This window comes from Sus scrofa, chromosome 10 (genome assembly GCF_054392235.1).
Source record: "Sus scrofa isolate SSC_HxYL_T2T_F1_AM1 chromosome 10, Sscrofa_HxYL_maternal_Yorkshire_Landrace_v2.0, whole genome shotgun sequence".
Taxonomy (NCBI): domain Eukaryota; kingdom Metazoa; phylum Chordata; class Mammalia; order Artiodactyla; family Suidae; genus Sus; species Sus scrofa.
Genome location: NC_139392.1, coordinates 27,113,879 through 27,141,856, shown reverse-complemented (window position 1 = coordinate 27,141,856; position 27,978 = coordinate 27,113,879). Strand labels below are relative to the sequence as shown.

Here is a 27,978-nt window from a genome sequence, read left to right as displayed (position 1 = left end):
GGGCTTTTTTTTTTTTTTTTTTAAGGGCTGCACTCAAGGCATATGGAGGTTCTCAGGCTAGGGGTGGAATTGGAGCTGCAGCTGCCAGCCTACACCACAGCCACAGCAACGCTGGATCCAAGCCAAATCTGTGACCTACACCACAGCTCATGGCAACACTGGATCCTTAACTCACTGAGTGAGGCCAGGGATCAAACCCACATCCTCAGGGATCCTAGTCGGGTTCATTAACCGCTGAGCCATGAAGGGAACGTCTAATAACATGGCTTTTTAAGAGTCAACAGCTTGGGCTGAATGTGCTCCCGCCGCCAAGCCGTGTGTGTAGTTGCCCAACTGGCAGAGGTGGAGGGCAGGGCTCCCTCTGTCAGCCGCCCTCCAACAGGGTCAAAGCCGCTGCCCCAGCCTCCCGCTTCCAGGCGTGTAATTGTTCCCTTTCTGAGATCCTCACTGCTGTGGCCTCCCTGGGCGGGCCCCTGAACTCCTAGCGGGTGTGTCCCACCCCCAGAGAAGGAAGGAATCCCCTGGGGGCAGCTCTGCAGAGAAAGGCCAGACCCGGCATCCCAGTCCTACACTTTCCTCTGCCTCCCCCACCCCCAGGCTTCCACCACCAGCAGCCCGCAGCACCCCCTGCCCTCCCCTGCCCCCCCACCACCCCCAGGCTTCCACCACCAGCAGCCTGCAGCCCCCGCTGCCTCCCCTGCCCCCCCCCAGGCCAGCAGAGCCCCCTGACCACCAATGGGCACTCACAGAGTCTCCAGACTGTGCAGCCCCTCGAAGCTGTGGGCCCCCAGATGCTGGATACGGTTGTTATGGAGATGCCTGTGGGGGAGGAGGGACAGGTCAGGACAGGGACCTATGACAGCGGAGGTAGGCAGGCGGGTGGGGGTGGGGAAGCAGATGCAGTGACAGAGGAGCAAAGGCAGAAACATGGACAGAGTGACCCCCGGGGTCCAGCCTTGTCTTCAGGACAAACTGACTGGCCAGGATGAAGTCACAGGTGCCCAGGCCGGACTGACCCTGGACCGCAGCGCTTAGATTCCCGGGGAGGGGAAATGGGAGGCTGCCCCAGGCTGAGGCCAAGCGGCTCCTACTTGGCTCATGGGCTGAGGCCTGATGTCACGGGCCTGAGGCTGGGGCTTCTTCTCCGGGTCCCCCAGGACCAGCCTGCCTGGCTTAGAGGCCAGATGCACTTAGGGAGCCAACGGCAAACACCGCAGACCCTTTTTGCCATGGCCAGAGGGAGCCACGGGCACGGGCACACTCGGAGACGGAGGCCGCAGGAGCCAGGGAAGGCTTCCTGGAGGCGGTGGTCCAGCGCAGGACCACAAGGGTGGGTGACGTGGACCCTCAGAGGAAGGGCACGGTGGAGGGAACCTTGCAGAGAGAGGTGGGCGGCGGGGCGCGTGGGATGCCAAGGTCTGGCCAGAGCACATGTGGGAAAGAGGCAGGAGCTGGGGCTGGGAGAGACCTCCAAGGTCAAGACTAAACTGAAAGTAAGAGAATGTTCTTCTGCCGATTCCTAATGAAACGAGCCCAAACAGCAGAAACAAGACGCCTGCCTCCCAGCCCACCCCCCAAATGCTGGGAGCAGCAGGAGAGCAAGGGCAACACCTGCGGACAAGGAAGCATTGTGGAGTCTCCCACTAGCCCCTGACTCCAGAAACTGAACTGGGGGGAAGAGGAAATCCTGAGATTCCTCCCTTAAACCCCCAATGTGGGGAGAAGTGGCTGTGGGTGTCTTTCTCTCCCCACCACCGGCTTCCAAAGGGAGCAGGGGAAAGGTGGAAGGAAGATGCCAGCCCCAGCCTGCTCGGGAGTCCAAGGGATCCCTGACGCCCTGGGAGCTGCCGTGTGGAGGGAGCAAGCTCAAGCATTTGACACAACCCGAGTCTGCGGAGAGTCATGGACGTGCCTCGGTGCACCCCTGGTTGCTGGGGAGACCCCTCGGTTACCCGCAGTCCTGGCCCACGGCTGAAGCCCCCCACAGGGCATGGAACAAAGGGCGCCCAGCGATGATGCAGCCACCCCAGCAGCAGCCAGAAAAATGAAGCCACACGGCAAGCACACAGACACGCAACAGGGACGCAGAGGAAGAGGAGCCACAAGACGAGTGACAGCCGGAGCCTCGTCTGAAACGCCGAGAACAATGAGCAACAGGACGTGGATCACAACTGCCTTCTGCTACAAAACAGTCCAATACACCATTTCAAAGAAAAAAGTTCTAAATGAAAGGGAAAAAATGACACTGCAGCCTAAGAGAATGAACCGAGGACCCAAACCACATCGTTAAGTGTAGTCAGTGGGGGCTCCCCGTGTCACGGCAGGTTAAAGATCCTGCGTTGTCTCTGCAGTGGCTCGGGTTGCTGTTGAGGCGAGAGTTCAATCCCCCACCTGGGAACCTCCATATGCCGCGGGTGGGGCCAAAAGAAAAAGTGGTCAATAAATTTGAAACAAGGGACACAGCAGACGCTGCAGAATGGGTATCAGAGAAAAGGCCTGAGCTAAAATGATGGTGACCTTGGGATTGGCGGTAGCATCTCTGCAGAGCCAGGATGCAAGTTCGATCCCAGGCCCAGCACAGTGAGTCAAAGGTCCCAGCCCTGCCACAGCTGCAGTGTAGGCCACAACGGTGGCTTGGATCTGATCCCTGGCCCAGGAACTCCACATGCCGCAGGGCAGCCAAAAACAAACACAGTTTAAAAATTAAAATCAAATCAAATGGTGACTTGGCTGGATGAAACCAAGAGGTTAAGACATCTAGAAACGAATGGATGTGGAAGATACCACGGGGTGTCAACAGAGGAGTATCCATGCCTCTAAGGGACAGGATCCAAAATGAGACAAAAGGTGTATTCAAAAATGTAAACAAAAGAAAACTCTTGAAAATGAAGAATGGGGTCTGCAGGCCAAAAGCTTACACTGTTTCAGGAAGACTGAGTGCAGAAGATTCCACGCTGTGTCATGTTCCAGTTCAACTGTTCAAGCTCGGGGATTAAAAAGCATTTTCGGGCAGGGAAAGGAAATCACGCACAGGGAAAGAAAACCCTCTGGATCCTGCGTTGCCATGAGCTGTGGTGTAGGTCACAGACACGGCTTAGATCCCGCGTTGCTGTGGCTGTGGCGTAGCAGCTGCAGCTCCGATTGGACCCTTAGCCTGGGACTCTCCATATGCCGTGGGTGCGGCCCTAAAAAGCAAAAAAAAAAAAAAAAAAGAAGAAGAAAAAAAGCATAAGAAAGGAAGGAAGGAAGGAGCGAGAAAGAAAGTAAGGAAACCCACTAAGCTCCAAGATGCCCAGAAAGAAGGGTGACGGGCAGACCCCATCCAACCTGGCAGGAAGGACAGGCTGGGCTTCTGCTGCGACAAAGGAGACACAGCCCCGCCTTCACCTGCTGGGCGTGATCCCCTGACCAAAGGGTTCTTCCACCTGTCCCACGCCCACCTGTGCAGGTCTCACCAGGCCCTGCCCGTGCCCTCTGCCTCCACCCCTCCGTGCCCTCCCCCAGCACCTCCAAGCCACACCATCCAGAACCATTGCAGCTCCTGAGCCCCAGGCGTCCTGAGTGCCTCTGACAGCACTGGTGGGATGAAATCTATGCCCAGAACAGCACTGCTGTCCCCTGTGCTCCTGGTTGGCTCAGGGTTGGCAGAGCAGCCGTAAAGGAAAGCCCCTCTCCACTGCCGCCCTCCTCACACCTCCAGCCAGACCCTGAACCCCATTTCTGCCTTCCGGCTTCCCTGCAGCTGCCACCATCCTGGATGGCTTTCTCCAGCCTCCTCTGCCCGGCAGGCCACCTGCAGGGGAGGGGAAGCAGCAGGATCGATGGGGCCCGATCCTCTCGTCTTCTCATCATCACCTGGCACCTGTCCGGCCCTCCCAGCTCTGCGGTGGCCCAACTCCTCGGCTCCCAACCCGATTTGGAGTCACTCTGAACCCCCTTCTTGGTTTTTCACCCTCTGAAAACCTCCAAATCAGGTGGATTCCTCCTTCAAAACATCCTCGCAGTCACGCCTCCGCCTCCCCCCTAAACTCCTCCTTGGCCTTTCCTGTCGCCCCCCATCTTCATGTCAATCTTCCTAAACCCCCTTCAGCGGGGCTCCCCACGCCCTCGGCAGACAGAAGCCAAAACTCCTCGCCTTGATGCGGGGGACACCCCCCCGACCTGTCATCTTTCTGGCCTTTTCTCTGGGCAGATGGTCAGCCGCCACCCAGCTTCCCCTTGGGGCTTTACTGACATCTGTCTGGGCCCCTCCTCCAACCCTGTCCAGCTCCTCACCATCTTTCTAGCCCAGGACGCCCCTTGCCCCCATCAAGCCTCCCCCTCTGTCTCCCTGTCCCCTTGTGATGAGTCTGCGCTCAGCGTCTGGTCTGCCTGGCCTGAGTTACCTGCCAGCCTCCCTGTCCTTCCCACGGTCACCCTGCTACTTTCGCTGCACTGCTGGCCCTGCTCTCTGCTCCTTGACTCTGCAGGGCCCCCACACAGCTCTGCTGCCCATTTGTTGGGGTTCCATTGGGAGGCCCCATTTTCCCCAGAGCTCTGTCCTGAGACCCGGGACCCAACCCCCTTTAGTCGCAGGGCACGTCAGCCACCGTGTCCTGCCTGCCCTCTGAACACCCCGCTGCCGCCCAGGGGAGGGGGGGCGGTTCCGAAGGACACTCATCCTGGTTCTCCAGACTCCCAGGACAGAGAATTAGACCAACTCGTGCCCGCGTCTTCATCTCTCGGATGGAGCCAGCAGCTTTCCAAGAGCAGAGGAGGCGTGGGGCTGCCATTTAGCAGAGTCTGGACCATGCACCTTCCCGCAGCAATTACGATGGAACCCAAAGCAATTACGCGTGACCTCCCGGCCCTCAGTAATTACCCCATGAACTCACCAATCACTCATAGCAATTAGCCAGGAGCTAATCTGTGCTCCAAAGTTCCCACAGGAGGGGCGTGCAGAGTTAACCCCAGGCCCCATTCCTGCCAGGCAATTACCCCTCGGGGCTTTGTCTAATTACAATTGATGGCTTTTCACTGCTTCTGCGGGCCCAGGAGATGAGACGAGGTAATCCTGCCCCCACCAAAGCCTCAGCGTCCATCGCCATTGTCAACAGGGTGCACGTCCTTCAAGGAGGCCTGAACGTGCATCCAGTTAGCATGGTGTGGTTACTACGTTTGCACCTAAGAGCAGAGACAATCACAGCGCAGTGCCTCCCAGAGCACTTCTAATGTCACCTGACCTTGTGGGGTCAACAGGAGACAGCCATCCTCACCTCACAAGGGGAAACCTAGACCAGAAGATTCAGAAGCGTCAGGGACTGAGTTCCCGTCATGGCTCAGTGGTTAACGAATCTGACTAGGGACCATGAGGTTGCGGGTTCGATCCCTGGCCTCGCTCAGTGGGTTAACCATCCGGCGTTGCCATGAGCTGTGGTGTAGGTTGCAGATGTGGCTCAGATCCCATGTGGCTGTGGTGTAGGCCAGTGGCTACAGCTCTGATGAGACCCCTAGCCTGGGAACCTCCATATGCAGTGGGAGCGGCACTAGGAAAGGCAAAAAGACAAAAAAATAAATAAAAAATAAAAAAAAGAAGCAGCAGCATCAGGGACACCGTGATGAGCAAAACCGTCCGGGGCAGACACACAGCCGGCAGGGCAGGGGCAGGGGGTGGGGGGTGGCGGTGGCTGCACTCACAGCACCACGAGGCTGGACAGGTTCTGGAAGGCGTAGTCGGGCACGTGGCTGATGCGGTTGAGAGCCAGGGTCATGGCCTGCAGTGCGGGGAGGCTGCTGAGGGCCCCAACCGGGACCTCAGTGAGTGCGTTGTCATCCAGCCACAGGTGGCGGAGGGCAGGCAGCCCCTCAAAGCTCCCGTCCGGGACCAGGGAGATGAGGTTGGCATCCAGGCGCCTGGTGGAGAGAGGACAGAGAGAGTAACTCCCCAGGCCAGGTGCCAGGCCAGCCGAGACCCCCGGGGCCTTCGAGATGCTTGGGACTAAAGCTGGGGCCTGGCCCACGTCCCCTGGGTCCCACCTCCTCAAGCTCCCACGGTTCGCCTTGACTCTGACCCATGACCCTTGGTGTTCCTACTGCTGCCCGAAGGTTGGATCTGCAGCCCAGCTGTGGACAGTATGTCCCCCACACCCCAGGCTCCCAGCTTGTGCTCTGCTCTGGGGGGGACGTCACTCTTTCCAACCCCGTCCACCCCAAGGCCATATCACAGCGATGTTCTCACGGCCACTTCAAGGTCAGGTCCTTCCTCTTCATATAGCCAGACCGCCTACCAAAGACACAAGCAGCGCCCTGCCACCCAGCACGCACCCTGCTCCCTGCCATAAGGACCCAGGGGTCTGATGGCCTCTGGGAGGCTCCTGGGTGTTGGAACAGGTGGACAGATGGTCCACACCCAGCAGCTCCCCGGAGGCACGCGGATTTCTGATGCCAGTTCTAGAAGATCTTGGCTGCCCAGCAGGACGAAGAGACCACCCATCTTGGCAGGTGCACCCAGGCGAAGCTGTCCTCTACCAGTGCACCCCCGGTCTGGGATGTGGGCCGAAACCCCATCACCCTAAGCAGCTGGTCCCCGGGGACGAGACAAGCTGGCCATGACCAGGCGTCTGCTCCTGGACTTTGCTGTCCTGAGTCGCTTTGCACAAAGGTTTGGTTCTCTCATATGGGCATATGCACCTACGTCACAGAAACCCCAGGCTTCGACCACAAGGGCCGGAAGGTGGCCTGGGGGTCCTTGCTCAGGGCTTGGTCACCCATCACTCCAGGACCCAGGCTCCCTCTTGGTAGGTCCTTGTCCGCCCCCATCACCACGCAAGGTCATGGAAGGCACGCAGCCACATTCCTGAATGAACAAGTTGGTCCCTGCTTGCTGCTGGCTGAGTGGCCTGTGACCTGAGGGGACCTGGATGGACGGTCCTGCCTGGATCGGTTGGCACCCTGCTGCCTTGCTCTGACACCCCATCTACCACAGGGAGGCCCTCACCCCACCTTGCTCCCATCTGCAGGGACCCCAGCCAATGCCCAGAAGCTCCTCTTGGCCCTGGGAGCACCCCCATGGGGTAGCACCTTAGTCCCAGCCTTCCCAGCGACCACAGGCAGCTAGCTGAGGCCAGAGTCACACTCAGACCACATGGTGGCCTTACGAGAGGAAGGGTGTCATGAGTGAGGGCCTTGGGCAGGAGGACTCAGGGCCAGTGTGAACATGGGGCACAGATTTCAGACATCGTCAGGAGGTCAAATCCATAAGGCCCAGCAACCGATGGGAAAGGCGGAGCCTGGCTCTCTGCAATTGCCTTTTCTTTTTCTTTCTTCCTTTCTTTTTTTTTTTTTTTAGGGCCGTGCCTATGGCAAATGGAAGTTCCCAGGCTAGGGGTCCAATCAGAACTACAGCTTCCTGCCACAGCCACAGCAACACGGGATCTGAGCCACATCTGCGACCTACACCACAGCTCATGGCAACGCCAGATCCTTAACTCACTGAGGGAAGCCAGGGAGCGAACCCGAGACCTCATGGATCCTAGTTGTGTTCGTTAATGGCTGAGCCACAAAGAGAACTCCCTGTCTTGCCTTCTTTTTTTTTTTTTTTTTGACACATTGTCTTATTTCATTCAAATACCAGTCTGATCACACATGGTCCAAGATAATTAACCAAAATAATTAACCAAACATGCTGACAAGGTAAAGATTGGTTTTCAAACATCATAGCCAGTGATGCTACGCTTGGCTATGATCTCACCGACATAAAACCACATCAGCATCTCATTGGCCTCCACACCATTCAGCAGAGCTCCCCTGACTGTGAGCCATTTGAAGCTACCAGTTTTGTTTGTTTGTTTGTTTTGTCTTTTTTTTTGCCATTTCTAGGGCGGCTCTTGCAGCATATGGAGGTTCCCAGGCTAGGGGTCTAATCGGAGCTGTAGCTGCCGGTCTACACCAGAGCCACAGCAACACGGGATCCGAGCCACGTCTGTGACCTACACCACAGCTACTGGCAATGCCGGATCCTTAACCCACTGAGCAAGGCCAGGGATCGAACCCGCAACCTCGCGGTTCCTAGTCGGATTCATTAACCACTGAGCCGCAATGGGAACTCCTGAAGCTACCAGTTTGAGATTATTGACTTTGTGTTCAAGCTCTGTCTTGCTGTGGGGCTCTGGGCAGGGGTTAGAGGAACCTGCTCAGCCCTGGCATCGTGCCCAAACGTGGCTAACAGAGGCTGCAAGAGAGTCACAGCAGCGCTGACCAGGCCAGAGCCTTCTCCACAGGAACACGGACCAACGGGGGCGTGGTTCTAGGACAGAAAGTCCGTCACCTTTTCAAGGAAGCCTGGGTCCCCAGGTGGGCTGCTCCCTCTCTGAAGCCCTGAGCTGGATTCTGGTGACAACCAGGGCACCAGTGCGGTCATTCGCCCACGCATGAGCCCTGTCCCAAGCCAGCTCAGCGCCAGGTTTGGTACCTGCATCCAGGCAGCAACGCCCCAAGGGAGGCCCCAGGTCACAGACCTGGGGTTCCAACCTGGCGTGTGACCCCAAAGCCACCAGCCTCCCTACCTGAGGCCAGTACTGGGGGTCTGGGGAGGGCGACACCTGATGGCCGACCTCAGAGGTCCAGCGAGGCCAGGGACCGACGACAGACATCGAGCAGGGAACAGCCTTCAGTCTGTGAGCTGGGGGGGCGCTGGGGTCTGCCCCTGCATGTGCATGTGTGAGCTCACGCGTGTGCCCGCTTTCACACGTCCCCACGGCCCTGATCACTCTTCCTGCTATGTTCGGTGCAGCCCGGAGGTCACAGGGCCTGAGAATGGCCACTCCTCGTGGGCAGGGCCCCCTTCTCAGGGAGCCCCCGAGCTCCTTTGCCCTGTTGGGGGCCACCCCTCCTCCACAGCTCACCGAGGACCTGGGGCGGGGAGGGGACCTGCCTGCGGCCCAGTCCTGATCCTGGGGCCAGGGACGGGCCAAAGCGGGAAACCCAGCGAACTGGCAGGTGAAGGAGCTGGGATGATGGTGGAAGTCGGTTGGTTCTGATTCTGCGTCTGGATGAGCAGGTGGGCTCGGGCGGGATGTGGACCCAGGCAGCAAGGCTGGATTTAGCAAATCATAGTACATGCTGCCCATTCAAATTTTAATTGTGGATAAACAGTAAGTCGTTTTTAGTGTAAATATGTCCCATGCAATATTTGGGACAATGCCTAGTTAAATTTGAATTTCCGATAAACAGGAACAAGTAGGTCCTGAGCGCTATCTGCTTTTTATGTGGTAGCTCTCACCCTGGGGCGTCCTGGGAGCACAGACTTGGTCATCAAAAAGACCTTGTCACAAATCCCCTCATTTAATCTGAGGGCTGGTGTCCTCAGCGCTCCTCAGCGCGCTGCCCACGGCGGAGACTGTTCAGACCATGACTGCACAGCTCATAAGCTGTCCGGCAGCCCCTCCTTCTAACAGGGAGGCTGTGCAGAGGGACCCTGGGGTCCCAGGGCGGGGGGTGGGGGCGGGATGGGGGACTGGGCACCTGGTGCTTGTCAGTCCTCCTGGTGGTTTCAGCTGTGAGGACAAACACTCCCTTCGAGATGGCCCCCCTCGGTGCCCAGAGTGGGGGCAGGAGAAGAAACGGAGCAGCCTGCTCCCTGCTCCCCTCTGTTGGAAGGGCCCCTGCCCCCAGGAACCTTGGAGCCCTGGGGACCCTCCACGGACTCTGCCCAGGCCCTGGCAGGACAGGTACTCTCGGAGTAGCTCCCCAACCCTCAGGCTCCTGGGTCCACTCCCCACCTCCACCCACACCCTGTGCTGGAGGGCGGCTGGGCCAGGACACCAAGACTGGGGACAAGACTTGAGCAGCTCTGGAGCTGTAGGTGGGCTGGGCTTTGCAGGAGGAAGTAGGCAATTACAGCACCTAAGCTCTGGCTAATGTCAACAACCCCAGTAGCCTTTCTGTGTCTCCTACGTACGTGGGTTGGGCTCCCTGGGCGATTTCTGGTAGAAATCTTTCCTGCAGTAACAGGGCAGGTTGGGGGCACCTCACAGGCTGACTGGGGCCTGCCTGGGCTCTGGGACCTCTGGGATGGTCTCCCCTGGCCTAACCCTCCCCCCATTCCGCCCTAGGACGGTGGGAGGTGGGGGGAAGGGAGGAGCTAGGTGACCCTGAACCAGAACTCTTTGAAGACAGCACCTGTGCTGGTCCCCGGTCCACCCCAGAGGAAGGACTGACTCTCAGCGCCCGGATGGGGAAGAGGCGGGGTGGGGGGAGGCTGGAGGAGGAGAAGGGGCTAGAAGGAGAACCCGCTGGGCCGTGGGGGCCTCAGGAATTTAAACTTCAACCCAGAGGCTTTGAGGAGTCTGGGGTTGAGGACAGCTGGGGAGGTGGCGGGGAGGGCAGCTGCACAGAGCACTTGACCTTGGAGAAGTCCCCTCCCTCTCCGGGCTCAGCATCTCCACCTGCAACTGGGGCAGAGTGGGGGGGGGGGCCTTTGAGGCTCTGTCCTTCCAGGAGTCTGTGCCTTCTCTGCACACGTTCCCCTCGGTTGTGTCCCTCCGTCCACAAGACAAGGGCTTGCTGAGCAGGCCGACTTACAGCCTGTGGCACTGCACCCTGCTCAGGGCAGCCAACTCCGTCCCATGGCCAGGCACTTCAGGATCAGACAGCATTCCTTTTATAGAAAGTTGAAGTTGCCCATAGTGATTTTAAAAATCTGGCAATTTTTTTTTTTTTTTTTTTTTTTTGCCTTTTTAGGGCCACACCCATGGTACATGGACGTTCCCAGGCTAGGGGTCAAATTAGAGCTGTAGCTGCCAGCCTACCCCACAGCCATAGCAACGCTGGATCCAAGCCACATCTGTGACCTATGCCACAGCTCATGGCAACCCTGGATCCTTAATGCACTGAGCGGGGCCAGGGATCAAACCTGTGTCCTAGGGTATGCTAGTCAGATTCGTTTCTGCTGAGCCATGACGGGCACTCCTTTTTTTGGCGGCTGTGAGCAGCAGCTTAATGTGGGGTCTCAGTTTCCAGATCACGGGTTGAACCCAGGCCATAGTCATGAAAGAGTCCTAACTATTAGACCACCAGGTAACTCCCAATGGAGAATACTTTTTTGAGAGAAACTTCTGGGACTGGGACACAGACTTGAGTGCAGGGAGCTTTGGGCCAGAGGGAGAGTGGGGGGGGGGTGCTCGGTGCAGGTGGGAGAAAGGCCAAAGCCAGCTCTGGACCTTGGAATCTTACCAAGCGTTTCTCTGGATCAGACTGCACGACCCCCAGGGGCCGCGCACTGTGTCTCTCCCTGAAACCTGCGCACACTGGGCGTTCAGTCTGTGTGGATTTTGCTGGTTCTGATTGAGTTCAGGGGCTTCCAGCACTGCTCAGAGGACTCCACCAGGAGGACCGGGGTTGAGGGTATGGTCAAGGTCAGGTAACGAGACAGCAGAGAAATGAAGGCAGGTGGCCTGGAGCCCAGCATCCCTGCCCTCGTCCATCGGGAGCGTGCCTCCCAGACACCCCGGGCAGGGCGGCTGCTCCCACCCCATGGCACTGCCAAGGTCTTGTGGGGAGCTGCGGTCACGTCCCTCAGGTCCCAGACAGGCCTGCACACATCCGGAGCCCATGGCCAGGCCTCCCAGAGTGTGTAGTTCTGAGTTCAGAAATTACACTCTTGGGGGTTGGAACTGAGCACGAGGGTCGGGGGTGGGCATCCCCGGAGAGTCTGGGGGGGCCGGGTGGGAGGCGGCCTGAACCACCAGAAGCTTCATATCGAGCTTCCCTGAGGGGGCGGGTAGGGGCCTTCAGTTCACCCCTGCCGCCCATGTGACGGGGTGGGGGCGCAGGAGAGGCTTAGAGGTGGGGCAGCACCGCGCTCCCCGAGCGCCGCGCAGGAAGGCCGGTGTTTGCTTGAGGAAAGTGATCTCATTAGCTCTGATTTACCCCCCAATAAGATCCTTCCCCAGTACTGTCAGCCTCTCAGTGATCAAAGGGAGGATGCTGAGAAGACGCCAATGTCAAGGTCCTCCAGGCGATGCTAACGCACCCACCGCCCTTCCCCTCCCCTGCCAGGAGATGGGCTGGACCCAGGAGGCAGAGAATGTGCTTCCTTTGTGTACATCAAAAGGGGTACCGAGCTTTCCTCCAGGCCACTTCGTGTGTTTGCATGGCAGCCATGGGTAAAAAACGACGCCCGCCCTCCAGGAGGCGGGGGAGGACACAAGGGTGCAGCCTTCCTGCACTTCCCCTAAAGACACAGACCTTCAGGTCTGGGCAGAAGGCCAGCTCTGCGGGGGACAATCCCGGAATCCTGGGGTGTGAAGATGCCAGGCACCCAGCCATGCCAGCCTCCAGCCCCTGGACTGGGAGAGCAGGCTGGCTTCCAGGCTTCCTGGGTCATTGGGTGGCTTGGCTCGTCCTATGGCTGCTTGGTGCTCATGCCAGCCCTCGGCCCAGGGGTGCCAGCCCTCGGCCCAGGGGTGCCAGCCCTCGGCCCAGGGGTGCCAGCCCTCGGCCCAGGGTGCCGTGGCTGAGGGAGGGAGAGGCCCACGGGACTTTGCTCAGCTGTTCTGCAGAGAGAGGCAACGATGTCAGGGACTATGGGCAACGTCCTGGGTCCTAATGGCCGCCCCGGCAGATAGACGGTAGCGGTAGGTCCCTGGGACACGGACACCAAGCCCTATATGAACACTCCTAAAGGTGCTATGGAAGGAGGGGGCCTCCGACGCGTCCTCCTCCTGGGCCCCCGTGGACCAGTGTGGGAGCCGGGAGGTTACCCTGCGTGGTGCCAAGGCTCTCCTCCCATCCCCCCACCATTCCCGCATCTGTCTGCCCATCTGTCCATCCACCCTCTCAGAGGGCTATCCCCGCGGACTTCCTCCTGTTCCGTCACCTACAGCTCTGGGTCAGCCCCCGCCCCCCAAGGCGCTTGGCCCCCCGACACGCATCACCTTCGAGGTCCCCACTGACCGACAACCCACAGGCAGCCCTGCTCCCCACCCCCGCTGAGGCCCTCGGCTCGGGGACACTAGCCATGACCCTCTCCTCTGGCCGGGAAAACAAGTCAGAGGAAGCGGACTTTTCAGTTAAAACAGAGGAAAACATAACTACCTTCCCACTAAAACCAAGGAAGGGACAGAAAAAGAGGGAAGCTTGGCCCCTGACCAGCAGCAACACTTAACCAGGATCGGACCGCTCGGCCAGCTCTAGGTCAGTGGGATCGAGGGGAGTGGCTGAGAGTGAGGGGCTCCATCTGCCTCGCTCCGTGCAACAGAGGAGCCCCAGCTCTTTCACGGAAGACGGAAGTCCCGGCCCCATCAGACCCCCGAGAATCACAGTCCAGAGGACCCTCCACGTCCACTCGGGCCAGAGGCGAGGGCCACCCTGCGGCAGGAGGGCAGCCTGAGTCAAGCGCCTTGAGATAAGCAGCATGTCTTGCCATGGCTCCACCGTGCCAGCCCGTGAGCTCTTAATACTCCGGCGCCTGGGCCCCGCTAAGAGTCCCCAGGTCTCCAGGGACTAAGCGAAACATGGGTTCAAGTTTCCGCCGGAGGTTCAGCAGGGGCAGCAAACATGCGCATGGACCTCCACACTGTCCTTGGTCAGAGAGTCAGAGCCACACGGGACCCTAGTGCATCCGCTGAGATGCTGAAGGTTGGCCTGGGGCTTGGACACACCTGCATCCCATCTGCGTATCCAAGAAGCCGGCTGAGCCATCGGAGAGCAAAACCACAGAAACCCACGGGCCTCCCCACGACAAACCCTGCACCTAGATAAGACGGTCTCCACTACAGATGGGCGCGGGGGGAGGGGGGGAGCAGGGATGCAAGGGGACAACTGCAAACCCACGGTCACAGCATTATTACAACAGCCTAGGTGGAAGCAACCCGGGTATCCATCATGACTGATGGACAAACAAGATGTGCGCACACAGCGGAACATTATTCAGCCTTTAAAAGGAAATTCTAACACCTGCTACAGCGGGGATGAACCTTGAGGACCTGATGCTCGGTGAAACAAGCCAGCCACTAAAGCACAAAGCCTGTATGATTCCACAGAGACAGAAAGGTAGAAGGTGGTTGCCAGGGGCTGGGGGAAGGGGCAGAGTTTCGGTTTTGCAAAATGGCAAGACGCCTGGGGGCGAGGATGGGGGTGCTGGTTACCCAGGTCCATTTACTCAACGCCTCTAAGTTGTATGCTCAAATATGGCTGGGATGGTGCATTTTATGTTATGTACATTTAACCACATTTTTTAAATATAAGTGTCCGAAAGAGAGAAAAAAAATTATTATTTTTTTTGTTGTTGTCTTTTTAGGGCCGAACCTGTGGCATATGGAGGTTCCCAGGCTAGGAGTCCCATCAGAGCTGTAGCCACCAGCCTACACCACAGGCACAGCAATGCGGGATCCGAGCTACATCTGCGACCTACACCACAGCTCACGGCAACACTGGATCCTTAGCCCACTGAGCGAGGCCAGGGATCAAACCCGTGTCCTCATGAATACTGGTCGGGTTTGTTAACCGCTGAGCCACTACAGGAACTTTGAAAAAGAGAAAATTTTAAAGCAACGATGTTTTCCAAATTCTGAAGAACAAGTGGTAATTGCATTCTAAAACCCAGGAAAAAAGCAAATATCTAAAAAAATAATTACTAGAATGAGAAAAAAAAAAAAGGCTATTTGGGGACCCTCCATAAGATAAGCAATTATGATGTTTGTGAAACAGGCGCAAACATCCATAGGAGAGAAAAGGCGGACACAGAGGAACCACAGCATAAAATGTGGAAAGTAAAAGTAAATTCCAAGGACAGATGCAAAGATGACTGGAGCTGGAAGGGACGTGGGAGTGTGGCTAGAAGAGAAAGTCAACAGAGCAAAAATCAAACGTGCACCCAGCGAGAAAGAGCAGAAGCGGCACCGAAGAAAGTTGAATCAGCAGCGAGAAAGGATAAGACACTGCCCTGAACTCGGGACTCAGGCAGAACGCGATCAGATGAGGTCAGATGAGGTTCTCTCTAGAACTGAATTTGAACACAGATTTCCAGGTATTGCCAGAGATCAACCAAGGACAAATGGAGCAGAAGCACAACAGAGCTACAACTTTGGAAAAATTTTTTTCTTTTTTCTCTTTTTTTGGCCTTGCCTGAGGCACGAGGGCCAGGGATGGAACCCACGCCACAGCAGCAACAATGCTGGATGCTTAACTGCTAGCATAACCAGTGAGCTCCTAAAAAAATTTTTGAAACTAAAAAAAAAAAAAAAATTCTAAAAATGTTTATTGTGTCCCAGGCAAACTGAAGGAAAAGTGATTCATACCTAGACATTCTGGAAAAAAAAAATTTTTTTTTTCTTTTTGCCTTTTTTGGCCGCCCTGCAGCACATGGAGGTCCCAGTCCAGGGATCAGATCTGAGCTATGCCGAGGCTGCAGCAACGCCGGATCCCTAACCCACTGGGCGGGGCTGGGGATCGAACCTGCGTCCCAGTGCTGCAGAGACATTGTCATCAATCCTGCTACACCAGAGCGGGAACTCCAAAACTTTTAAATTGTAAAGATAAGGGGGGAAGGTCCTACCAGCATTCATGAAGAAGAAACACACTCTCCTCTAAGGAACAAAATGATAAGATCAACTCAGAATTTCCTGGCACATCACATGCCAGGGAGAAACAGAGCTACTTCTACAGGATTCTGAGAAAAACACATAATGACCCATGAGGTTTATAACCAGTTAGTGAAAATTATTTGTGACGTCCACAAAAACATGTTCTCAAATAGGGAAGGGAGGAGAAAATACACTGAGTGGGATTTGGGGGCAGGGGTTAGGTGTATCTTTACAAATAAAACTAAAGTTCATGTTATAAAATAAATACATAAGCAAAATATAATGAAAAATGGACTAAAATTTCTGCTATCAAACATTAAAACGCCTAATGGGAGTTCCCGTCGTGGCGTAGTGGTTAACGAATCCGACTAGGAACCATGAGGTTGCGGGTTTGATCCCTCCCCTTGCTCAGTGGGTTAACGATCCGGCATTGCCATGAGCTGTGGTGTAGGTTGCAGATGCAGCTCAGATCCCGCGTTGCTGTGGCTCTGGCGTAGGCCGGTGGTGACAGCTCTGATTCAACCCCTAGCCTGGGAACCTCCACATGCCGAGGGAGCAGCCCTAGAAAAGGCAAAAAGACCAAAAAAAAAAAAAATTAAAAATAAATAAAAATAAATAAAAAAATAAAACGCCTAATGAAGGAGTTCCCATTGTGGCTCAGTGGTAAAGCACCCGGCTAGTAACCACGAGGATGCGAGTCGATCCCTGGCTGTGGTGTAGGTCACAGAAGCACCTCAGATCCCACGCTACTGTGGCTGTGGCGTAGGCCAGCAGCTGCAGCTCTGATCTGACCCCCAGCCTGGGAACTGCCATGGCGTGGGTATGGCCCTAAAAAGGCCAAAAAAAAAAGAAAGTATCAGCCCACACAGAATTCTTAACCCACACTTCACGCCACAAAAATTCATGATACGTCTACACGCCTGCAATGAATAGTCCAAAAACAAAATTAAGAAAGCAATTCAATTGACAGTAACACCAACACAAACAGGAATAAATTTAGCAAAAAGTACAAAAGTTTATACCTTGAAAACATAAAACGTTGTTGAAAGCAATTAAAGACTACCTAAATTGGAGTTCCCATTGTGGCTCAGTGGTTAACGAATCCGACTAGGAACCATGAGGTTGCAGGTCCAATTCCTGGCTTCGCTCAGTTGGTTAAGACTCCGGCATCACCGTGAGCCACTGTGTAGGTCACAGACGTGGCTCGGATCCCGCGTTGCTGTGGCTCTGGTGTAGGCTAGCAGCTACAGCTCCGATGGGACCCCTAGCCTGGGAACCTCCATATGCCTCCAACGTGGCCCGAGAAAAGATAAAAAGACCAAAGAAGATAAAAATAAAAAAATTAAAAATAAAAAAAGACTATCTCAATAAATGGAAAGATATATTCATGGATTGTTAAGATGGCAACACACTCCAAACTGATCTACAGGTTCCACACAACCCCTATCAAACTCCCAGTATCCTTTCTTTTTTTTCTTTTGCCGAAATTGATGAGTTGATCCTAAAAATTTCTATGCAAATTCAGGAAGCCAGAATAATCAAGACAATTGTGAAAAAGGAGAAGAAAGCAGGAGGACTCACGCTTCCTGGTTTCAAAATCTATTACACAACTACAGACGTCAAGACTGGATGATACTGGCATAAGGACAGAAATATCAGTCTATTACATAGAATTAAGGGTCCAGAAATAATTCACACATTTATGGGCAATTTTTTTTTTCTTTGTAGGGCCATACCCACAGCATATGGAGGTTCTCAGGCTAAGGGTCGAATCAGAGCCACAGCTGCTGGCCTACGCCACAGCGACAGCAACGCCAGATACGAGCCACGTCTGCCACCTACACCACAGTTCATGGCAATGCCAGATCCTTAACCCCCTGAGCAAGGCCAGGGATCAAACCCACAACCTCATGGTTCCTAGCTGGATTGGTTTCTGCTGTGCCACAACGGGAACTCCAGTGGGCAACTGATTATTAACAAGGATGCTAAGACAACTCAATGGGGGAAAGAACAGTCTTTTCAAAGCATAGCCTTGGGAGTGATGAAATGGTTTGCAGAAAGAACTCACTATCTGCAGGCAAAAGAATTAAATCGAACCTCGACCTCACACCATACAAAAATATACGCAAAAGAGATTAAACACTGAAATTCTCTACAACTCTTAGAGGAAAACATAGCCATAAATTTTCCTGTCCTTGGATTAGGCAATAGGTTCTTAAATAAAACACCAAAAGTACCAGAAACAAAAGAAAAAGCAGATAAATTGGACTTCATCAAAACTGAAAACTTCCGTCCTTTAAAGGACACTATCAAGAAAAGGAAATGCAGAGTTGCCGTCGAGGCGCAGCAGAAATGAATCCAAATAGCAACCATGAGATTGCGGTTCTATCCCTGGCCTTGCTCAGTGGGTTGAGGATCCGGCGCTGCCATGAGCTGTAAGTGTAGGTCACAGATGTGGCTCGGATCCTATGTTGCTATGGCTGTGGCATAGGTAGGAAGCTGCAGCTCCAATTCGACCCCTAGCCTGGGAAAGTCCATATGCCTCGAGTGCGGCCCTATAAAGACAAAAGACAAAAAAAACAAAACAAAACAAAACAAAACAAAAACAAAGGAAAAGCCTCAGAACAGGAGAAAATATTTGCAAATCATACATCTGATAAGGTACTTGTATCCAGAATATTTAAAGAACTGTTATAAACCAACAAGAAAAAGACAATCTGATTTAAAAATGATCAACAGATATAAATAGACGATGATAAACAAATAAACGAGATGAACAAATGGCCAGAGTTCCTGTCGTGGCACAGCGGAAACGAATCCAACTAGGAACCATGAGGTTGCAGGTTCGATCCCTGGCCTCGCTCAGTGGATTACGGATCCGGCGTTGCCATGAGCTGTGGTGTAGGTCGCAGATGCGGCTCGGATCCTGTGTTGCTGTGGCTGTGGTGCAGGCCAGCAGCTGTAGCTTCGATTGGACCCCTAGCCTGGGAATCTCCATATGCCACAGGTGCGGCCCTAAAAAAAAAAAAGCAAAAAAAAAAAAAAAAAAAAAACCCAAAAAACAACAAACAAACAAAAAAAATCCCCAAATTGAAGACAAGCAAATGGCTACCACCTGGTAACAGGTACACAAACCATGGTCTATGCACAGAGAGGAATGGCATCCAGCCAAGGGGAATGAAGTGCTGACAGATTCATGAATACACACGCAAGTGAATCCTGAAAACATGCAAAGTGAAAGAAGCCAAACACAAAAAGCTACACTGTGTATGATGCCATGTATGGGAGAGGAGATTAGAAATGTGGAGGCGGTGGCAGTGGTGGGAGTGACAGCGGGTCTCCCCGGTGGACATGAGAACATTCTGGACTTAATGGTGGAGCTGCACGAGTTTGCAAACATGCTAAAAACACTCGACTGGCCGTTTTTTAAAAAAATAAACCTTAAACTTGTTTCAGCATGTGGAAGTTCCAGGGCCAGGAACTGAACCTGCACCACAGCCGCAACCCGACTGGTGCAGGGACAGTGCTGGATCCTTAACCCGCTGTGGCATCAGGCCACTCTAACTGTCCCCTTTTAAAGGGCGAATCTTGTGCCATGTGACTTGTATCCCAAATTTTAAAAGTACTTAAAGCTAAAACGATTACGCCCAAGCTATATTAGCACAATTTTGAAGGAACAATAAACCAGGCCCCAAAGTAATTTGTGAAGATTTAACATGTCGTGCGGGAAGTGTGTTTGGGAAAGCATGTGTGTTCAGAGAGAAACACACAGACAAGTCAACAAGCATTGTATCTGGGTGGTACAATTGTGGGTGCTTTCTATTTTTTTTAATTTTCTGTATTTTCTAAATTTTCTGCAATGAGTCAGAACAAAAACAAAAACAAAGGGCGTCAGGGTGTAATTAGGCCCCAGGCTCTGGAGTGCTGGGCTGAGGATGGGGCCTGCGTGGCGTGGGGTGGGGGGGCGGGAGAAGAGGGAGGTTGCGGGGGGGTTGTGGGGGGAGCAGGAGAAGCCCCATCCTCCCAGGCCCCTCCTTCGATCTCCCCCCAGCTTGGTCACCAGGTCCTAGCACTGGAACCACCAGGCCACAGCCTCTCCTGACCCAGGGCTGTCGCCATGTCCTGTACGGTCTCCTAAGTGGCTTCATTGTCCTCGATGCAGACCGGGCCTGCCCCAGCCCGCCTGCTCAAATCCCTCAGCCCTCAAGTCCCAGCCCCTGCGAGGTGCTCAGGCTCCTCCCCTCCCTGCAAAGCTGTCCTTTTATTGCCACTGTCCCCTTCCCTTCTACCTGCAAACCCGGGCTGCCAGGCTCCTCTTCACAGAGCTCTGTCGGTCTTGCGGCTAAAAGGGGTTGCAGGCATCGTGAGGCTCCCCTGTTTCAGAAGCCGGTGGCCCCAGGACTCCCTGTACCCCAGCAGCCACAAACAGAAGCAGGTGACCAGCTTCTTTAAAGCTCTAAAGCTTCTCTCTCTCTTTTTTTTGTTTAGAGCTGCACCCGCAGCATACGGAGGTTCCCAGGCTAGGGATCTAATAGGAGCTGCAACCGCCGCCCTACACCAGAGCCACAGCAACGCCAGATCCAAGCTGCATCTGCAACCTACACCACAGCTCACAGCAATGCCACATCCTCAACCCACTGAGCGAGGCCAGGGATCGAATCCTCAAGCTTATGGTTCCTAATCGGATTCGTTTCTGCTGCGCCACGACGGGAACTCTGTCAGAGGATGCATTTCGGCGTCACTGCTGACTGGTCTGAGTGATTCTGTGGGCCTTGTGCTTCATGCCGCCCAAGAGTTTCGCCCTTTGAAAGTAAATCTATGGAAAAGAGGCCACTGGCTGCCCGAGTCCTCACCTAGGCAGACAGCAGAAGGATGAGCACGGACTCAGCACCCCTCAGACATGCACAGCTTGCACCGCCCCTGACTCTCTCCACCCTGTTCGAAACAGCATCCCAACCTCTACTCGGTGGTAACTGGGTGAAGCTGGCTTGGCGGGGATGCTGACCCCGTAGAAGGAAAGGACCCGCACTCACTCCCTGCAGGTGACTGTCCCCTGCCCCCTGGGTGATCTCATTTGGGGCAAGCCGGAGTGGGGGGTGAAGGCCCACCATCCAGGCCCTGCAGTCTCAGGGCCTGTCACCTGGGGGAGGTCAGTCTGGCAGTGACCTCATCGCAGACCACCCCTTCCTGCACTTTGGGTTTGGGCAGTGCTAAGTGTCTTGTGGACCTTTGGAGGGTCACTTTATCACCCGCAGCTCACAGGTCACAGAACCCAGGCCCGGGGAGAGCACACAGTGTGTCCTGACTCTTCATCTAGAAAGTGGCGGGGCAGCCGCGCGGTCAGGGAACACCTGGAACACACATCGCCCTCGCGGCCAAAGGGAGCCATCCTCCGCCCGAGCTGGCACGCACGCCAGGCCGGCCCTGGCCAGGGAGGTGGGCAGCCTCACCCCTCCTCCCTCGGCTCCCAGATCCAGGACGCTGGTCAGGTCTCCTCAGGGAGAGATGGGCTGGTGTGGGCCCCTTCTAAGGACTCTCCAGACTTGCCAGAAGCTCACCACAGGCACGCCAAGCCCGTTCTGAAAGCAGAGCTGCAGGGGACACCCTCCCCACCAAGCCGAGTTCCGCCACGTTCTCCCCAAAGCCGGATCCCCACCACGTTCTCTTCAAAGCCGAGTTCTGACCAGGTTCTCCCCAGAACCGAGTTCCACCGCGTTGTCCCCCAGCCCTGCAGCCTCCAGGTCAGCAGCAGGAGAGACAGGAGAGCCCCCTACCCCCCCAGATCTTTCTGGCTCTGCTCTGGCCACACAGCCTCCCCTCCTGCCATCCTGGTTCTGGTACTCAGTGTACTGAGCAGGCTCAGGGTCAGGTGGAGTCAGCCTAGGAGGACTCTCTGGAGGAGGTGTGCTGTGTTGATTTTGGCAGTAGAGAGACCAAGCTTGGAGAAAGGATGGGGAAAAGCATCTGAGCCTGAGGAACAGCACAGGCCAAGGCCTGGGGGCAGAAGGGACAGGTTTGGGGAGGTAGGGGACAACGGAGGGCATGGAGAGCCAGGACCAGGAGCACCAATGTGAAAGCGGGGAAGCTCCGTCCTAGCCCCGAGGTTGTGCTGGTTTCTCATTGAAGGAGCAAGATTACTAAGTGGGAGCCCCTTGGGCCCACCCTCGGATCCGTTCCACCCCAGCCAACAGCAGGACTAAGAATCAGGGAGACGTGGTGGGCTTCTAGCCTCCCCCTGACCCCAGCCCATGCCCCCCACCCAGTCCTCTTTCCTTCTTTCCTGGCATTCCAGGAGGTCTGAGGGCTTTACTGCAGGTCCTTCAGGCCCAGCTGAGCAGGTGCACAGCCTAGAGATCAGATAATGGCAGAGCGTATGGGGAGCATTGGGCCTGGGGATAGGGGCCCTGCAGCCTGGTTTCTGTCGCTGAAGCCGACAGAGCAGGAAGGAAAGGGACAGGGCTGGGGGATCCGGCCTCCTGGCTCCGGGCTGGAACACATGGGGAGGCTGTCCTTCATCCCACCCCACCCCCATGGAGTGAGGTCCCCACTCCCCACAGAGAGCAGAGACCATCCCTAAGTTACAGGTAACCCTAAATCATGTTATTCTTGGCTTTGGAATGCATGGCTCGGCTTTACAAAAAATGGCTTTCCATTTCTATTTTCTTTGGGCTGACAGATGCTCTAACGCGGAGACTCTGAAAACATACCATCAAGCCCAGGGGCCCATAGCCCCCCACCCAGAGACCCCTGGCTCGCCACCCACACCAGGCCACGATCTGCCCTCGGAGCCCTGGGGCTCGTGTCCTGCCCTCACTCCCTGGCTCTGTCTGCTCTCCCGCCTCCTCTGACAGTTACAGTGGATGGCAGGAAAGGCTCCCAGGGACCCCCCTCTTTGAACTTCCTAGGTATCCTCAGGAAGCTTCCAGCAAGTGGTAGTAGAAAGACCATCAGCTTAAGAACCAGACACATCTAAGCCTAAATTCCAGCTCTGATCACACTGCGTTTCTCATTTACACCAAGTTCATTACTCAGCGAGTCCCTGCCCTTCTCGGCCCCACTTCCCCCCCCCTTTTTTTTTGTCTTTTTGCCTTTTCTAGGGCTGCACCTGCAGCATATGGAGGTTCCCAGGCTAGGGGTCGAATCAGTGCTGTAGCCACTGGCCTACACCAGAGCCACAGCAACACAGGATCCGAGCCGCGTCTGCAACCTACACCACAGCTCATGGCAGCGCCATATCCCTAACCCAGTGAGCAAGGCCAGGGATCGAACCCACAACCTCATGGTTCCTAGTTGGATTCATTAACCACTGAGCCACGACGGGAACTCCTCCATTCATTCTTCTATACGCTTTATAAGCAAAGACCACGCAGTGCCTGCATGTCCGGCAGGTCCCAGGGTAGGAATCCTGAATAGAAAAAGGACACATTCTCCACTGCCGCACAGCTCAGTGGAGGGGAGCAACAGAGCGGAGGAAGTAAGGGAGGCATGCAGGCCGCTGGGGGCGGGGTATGCACCCAGGGTGGGGGTGGGGGGCGCCTACGGGGATGAGTGAGGACGGTGAGGCTGAGGCCTGGGCAGCAAAGCAGGACCACACCTGCTCAGTCTGTCTACCGCTCGGGTGTCAGGGCACGGCCAGGTAGCACGTCCTGCAGCCCAGCAAGGAGCTTGGCCTTGTCTCCAGGGCGACAGGAGCCATGAAGGATTGTAAGCAGGGGGTGGCCCGATTGGGTTTGTGTTTTAAGGTCCATCAGACTTGGGGTGGGGGGATTGGGCAAAGTCCAGGATGAGGCAAGGGGCCAGCTGGTGGGGGGGAGGGGCACAGCCCCGGGTGGGGTGACGGTGGGCAGGGGATGTGGCCATGGTGGGTGCAGAGAGAAGCCTCATTCCAGAGCGAGCAGGACACATGGCCCCAGGATACGACTGATGGGAGGTGGGGGTGTGGGTGTGGAGGGGTCAAGGGTAACGGCTAAGTATCTGAACATCTGGATTAGGAAAGTGAGTCAGGACAGAGCTGCAGGTGCGGGACACCCACGGGGGGCTGGGTATGTCCAGTGGGAGGCCCGCTGGGCCATTCAAGTGGCGATTTCAAGGGCAGCTCAGCCCGGGCTGAAGTGTGGCCTCAGCAGGGACAAAGGAAGAGCCCAGGAGCTCTGCCATCGACAGGGTGACAGGGGAGAGGGGCCAGCGCCTGGCGTGCTGCTGAGACTCCGTGAGATAAGGGCTGGGAAGAGCTTGCTGGACTTGGGGACAGCTCAGGCCTTGTAAGAACCCCTGTGATGGATGGAGAGCTGCAGACACTAGCCTGGAGGTGACAGACGGAGTGACACGTGGGCTGACAGGAGAAGGTGGTGGCTGGAAGGGGCCTGGGACAGAGCCTTTGTGCCCGCAGGAACGGAGCACCTTGGTGACACCAACCACCTGGAGATGCTCAGAGAAAGTTCCCTCCCTCTGCTCCTGCCCTCTCTCCTTCTCCCCAGACTTTGAGGACAGGGATGGGGATGAGGTCACCTCTGCCCATGGCCCCAGAGAGGTGCTGCGTTCCCTTCCCCACGCACGAGGCGTCCGGGTAAGACAGAGGCTCGAGAAGAAGCACTTTCTGGGACTCAGGGTGGGGGTGGGAGGAGCCGGCGTGCCGCCTGGCCCTTTCTCCTGGAGTGAGGACCCTCCTACCCTTCCAGAAACCCCCCACACCGCCAGTCACCGGCCTCCTGCCTCCATCGCCACCGCCCAGATCCCTCCCAAGGGTCCACAGAGTCCTGCAGACTGTCTGATTTAAGGGCCCTTGGGGGAGGGAAGGAGTTGGCTCCAAGTCCAAAATCCGGTGGTGGGGCTAATGCGGGGGGGAGGGCACGCTCCAGAGCAACTGATCTCAGAGCCACCTGGCTGACGAGGTCACAGAGGCTTGTAAAAGGTGGTCCTGTCAGAAAGGCGTGAGAAAGCGTCGGCAGACCCGGCCTGGGTTCCAGGCAGCCACAGCTCTGTCCCCAACTCACTGGTGACACCAGGAGCACCACCTCCCGTCCCTGCCGCTGGGCTTCCCCACCTGCAGAGGAGGCAGTTGGACTGGGTGACCCATGGCGCCTCCCACTGGTGTTCTGAGGCCCCGGGGTCCCTGCAGGCTGCCCTCACCCACGCGGTCTCTACAAGTGGCCAGGGCCAGAGCCTGCCTCACCCGCCGCCTTTCCGGTTGGAGTGAGGGTTTCCACTCGCCAGTGAGCGGCGGGCAGCCACCTGGGCCCTAAAGGCCCATAAATGGGTGGAAAATGACTCATAGACTCTGGAAAAGATCTCCCTTTTCCAGCCCCTGACCAGTCCCGTCCCCCAGGATGGCTGCAGGCCAAGGGAACATGGGTGTGGCCAGGGGAGGCTGGCACACAGGTGCTGCCACTCTTCCCAGCAGAGCCCAACCATCCTCACCTCCTCTCTGCTTCGCCAAGGCGTCAGTGGGACAGGATTCTGAACAGAGGCTGTGAGCTCCCAGAAAACGTCAGGAGGGGGACAGAGGAAGGCAGTCCCCTGGCCAGAGGTGGGGGTGTGACTGAGGACTGAAGGCACCTTGGCCCTTCCCTCCCTGTGGGTACAGACAGCAGTAAGTTCTCCTCAAAGTCTAACCTTTGTGTCTCCGACTGCATCCTCCAGTGGCCTGGCACATCTCGTTGCCTCTACACAGGCCCACAGCCAAACCAACCCCAACCCCCCATTTCCACCCCCATGGCCCCATGCACACAGGTGAGCACAGGAGAAGAAAGGGGTTAAGACTTGAGGCCTTTGCAGGACTTCCTGTCGTGGCGCAGTGGTTCACCAATCCAACTGGGAAGCATGAGGTAGCAGGTTCGATCCCTGGCCTTGCTCAGTGGGTTAAGGACCCGGCATTGCTGTGAGCTGTGATGTAGGTCGCAGCCACAGCTCGGATCCTGCGTTGCTGTGGCTCTGGTGTAGACCAGTGGCTACAGCTCCGATTAGACCCCTAGTCTGGGAACCTCCATATGCCGAGGGAGCGGCCCTAGAAAAGGAAAAAAAAAAAAGGGCTTGAGGGCTTTGCAGAGAAAGCCCTTAGAGCCAGGGGGTGGGGGATGGGCAGCCAATGATGAAGATGATGAGGATGAGGAGGATGAGGATGAAAATGATGAAGATGATGAGGATGATGCGGATGAGGAGGAGGAGGATGAAGGTGATGATGACGATGAATAAGAGGAAGATGATGAAGATGAAGATGATGATGATGAAGATGGTGATGATGACGATGTCAGAGCCAGGGCAGAGGCTTCCCAGAAAAGTGAGTTCTTTCTCACCCACAAAAGAACAGTGAGTTTCAAATTTTATTGGACACTAAGAACCAGGAAGGTGTGTGTCGGGGCAAGGGGCAGGGGGGGAGTCTTGTTAAATGCAGAGTCTGCCTCCCCAGGCCTTGGGTGGAGCCTGGGCAACTGGGTGACTCACCCGCCCACGTGAGGGCGACCTGCTGGTCCACAGACCACACTGCGAGCAGCCCGGTCGGCAATGCATGGTCCCTAACCTGGCCCGACATCAGCTACCATCCAGAAGGATTTTTCTCAGATCCCGAGTCCTGGGCCCCAGCCCTCGAGATTCTGATCGGGCCTCAGAAAGGCCTGGGACTCTGCACTTTGACAGCTCCGCCGGTGCTGTGCGGCGGCCTGGAGAAGCAGGGCTCTGGATCTCTCCCAGCTGCCCCTCGCGGAGCCTAGGGTCATGGCTAAGAGCACATGTGCAGGCAAACTGTTTACCAGCTTCGTGATCAACCTCTGACCTTCATTCCTCATCTGTGACATGGGGACCCTGGGTCTCCCACAGAGATCTGTCACAAGGGTGTTGAGGTGATGTCTGCCAGGTGATAGCCTAGGGCCCAGGACCACAGTAAGCGGGAGACAAGCATCCATCATAAGGTGCTCTTTTTTTTTTTTTTTTTTTTTTTTTTTGTCTTTTTAGGGCTGCACCTGAGGCATATGGAAATTCCCAGGATAGGGGTCAAGTCAGAGCTGTAGCCGCCGGCCTACACCACAGCCACAGCAACGCCAGATCCGAACCACATCTGCAACCTACACTACAGCTCACGGCAAAGCTGGATCCTTCACCCACCGCGACCAGGGATCGAACCTGCATCCTCATGGATACCAGTCAGATTCGTTTCAGCTGAGCCACGATGGGAACGCCCCGTGTGACTCTTGTTATACACACTGGGCTTCACCTGGCTTTCATTATGTCAATTAATACCCTCTTCATTTTTATGCATTTTTACATAATATGCACTTGCACTGACTTTCTGTCTCAAAAGCTTAAGTCCATGGTGTATGGGGGGAGGAGTAAAGACGGCAATCTGGGTGTGTGACGTCCCACACAGACCACGAGCGGTTCAGAGGCAGCCCCCTGCTATCATTGAGCTCAGGCATTTCAGGCACTTAGCAAAGCCTCAGCAAACAGGTGAAGAAGTGGATGGATGGATGGATGGACAGACAGATAAATGGATGCTTGGATGCATAGGTGGGTGGCCCATGTGTGGGTGGATGGATGCAGAGGTGGGTGGGTGCATGGGTAGACAGATGGATTCATGGGTGAGTGGATGCATTGGTGGGTGGGTGCATGGATGGATGGGTGGATGCATAGGTGAGTGGGTGCATGGGTGGGTGCATGGATGGATGGGTGGATGCATAGGTGAGTGGGTGCATGGGTGGGTGCATGGATGAACTTCAGGGGTTGGGTATCCTCGTCCCTCCAGACACACCCAGAACCCAGGTGGTATCCCTACACTGGCACCAGCTGCTTGGGAAGAGCATCAGTGTGGATGGAGGAAGCTTGCCTTGTCACCCCACTTGTTGGCCCTGCTTGGGGCCCACGTGCACCTAAACCAAAACCGAATGGCCAGCTCCCACGCCCCACCCCGGGTGCCCCTGCCTCTCTCAGGCCCAGGCCTTCAGGGGCCCCCTGGGGGCTGAGGTGCTCCCCCCGTGGGGCTGAGGCACCACACTGCTCCTGGGTGGCCCGGCTTGGGCCAGCTCTATCCCAGACCAGCATTTATGGCTGAATGAGCCTTCACAGGAAGCCAGACCCAGCCCACATGGCCTCTCCTAGCATCTCCAGCAACAAATCACCCCTGTTCAGACCTTCGTCACACACAGGGGCTGCCCGCGTGCCCGCCCACCCACCCACCTCGAGCAGCCTCTGCCCCAGACGCATGTAGCAATCAACTCCCGGAACCTTGGGGAGATCCAAATGCAGCAGCATATAATCACGGGGCCCAAAATAGCTGTGCCAGGGAGGCCATCTGCCACCTCGTGCATCCCTGGGGACCCTCGGTGGCCCCACAGCAAGACTGGGCACAGGCCCTCTCTGGCTGGCAGGCGAGCTGGCAGGACTGACAACCATCCACCAGCTCACCTGAGTGCTCAGGGGTGGCCTG

General features: G+C 56.0%; 1 protein-coding gene across 27 annotated transcripts in view; it reads right to left on the bottom strand.

The window, feature by feature from the left end:
- LGR6 (leucine rich repeat containing G protein-coupled receptor 6) overlaps positions 1-27,978 on the bottom strand; it is a 94,928-nt gene that overhangs the window by 31,652 nt on the left and 35,298 nt on the right. For 19 of the 27 annotated variants that reach the window (XM_003130614.5, XM_084979437.1, XM_084979422.1 and 16 more), the window contains 2 exons: positions 5,677-5,892; positions 748-819 (listed from right to left, as the gene is read on the bottom strand). In XM_003130614.5, coding sequence (XP_003130662.3) covers positions 748-819; positions 5,677-5,892 — 288 coding nt within the window. The remainder of the gene's footprint in view (positions 1-747; positions 820-5,676; positions 5,893-27,978) is intronic. The other 8 variants (XM_084979421.1, XM_084979441.1, XM_084979429.1 and 5 more) reach the window with 1 other exon arrangement.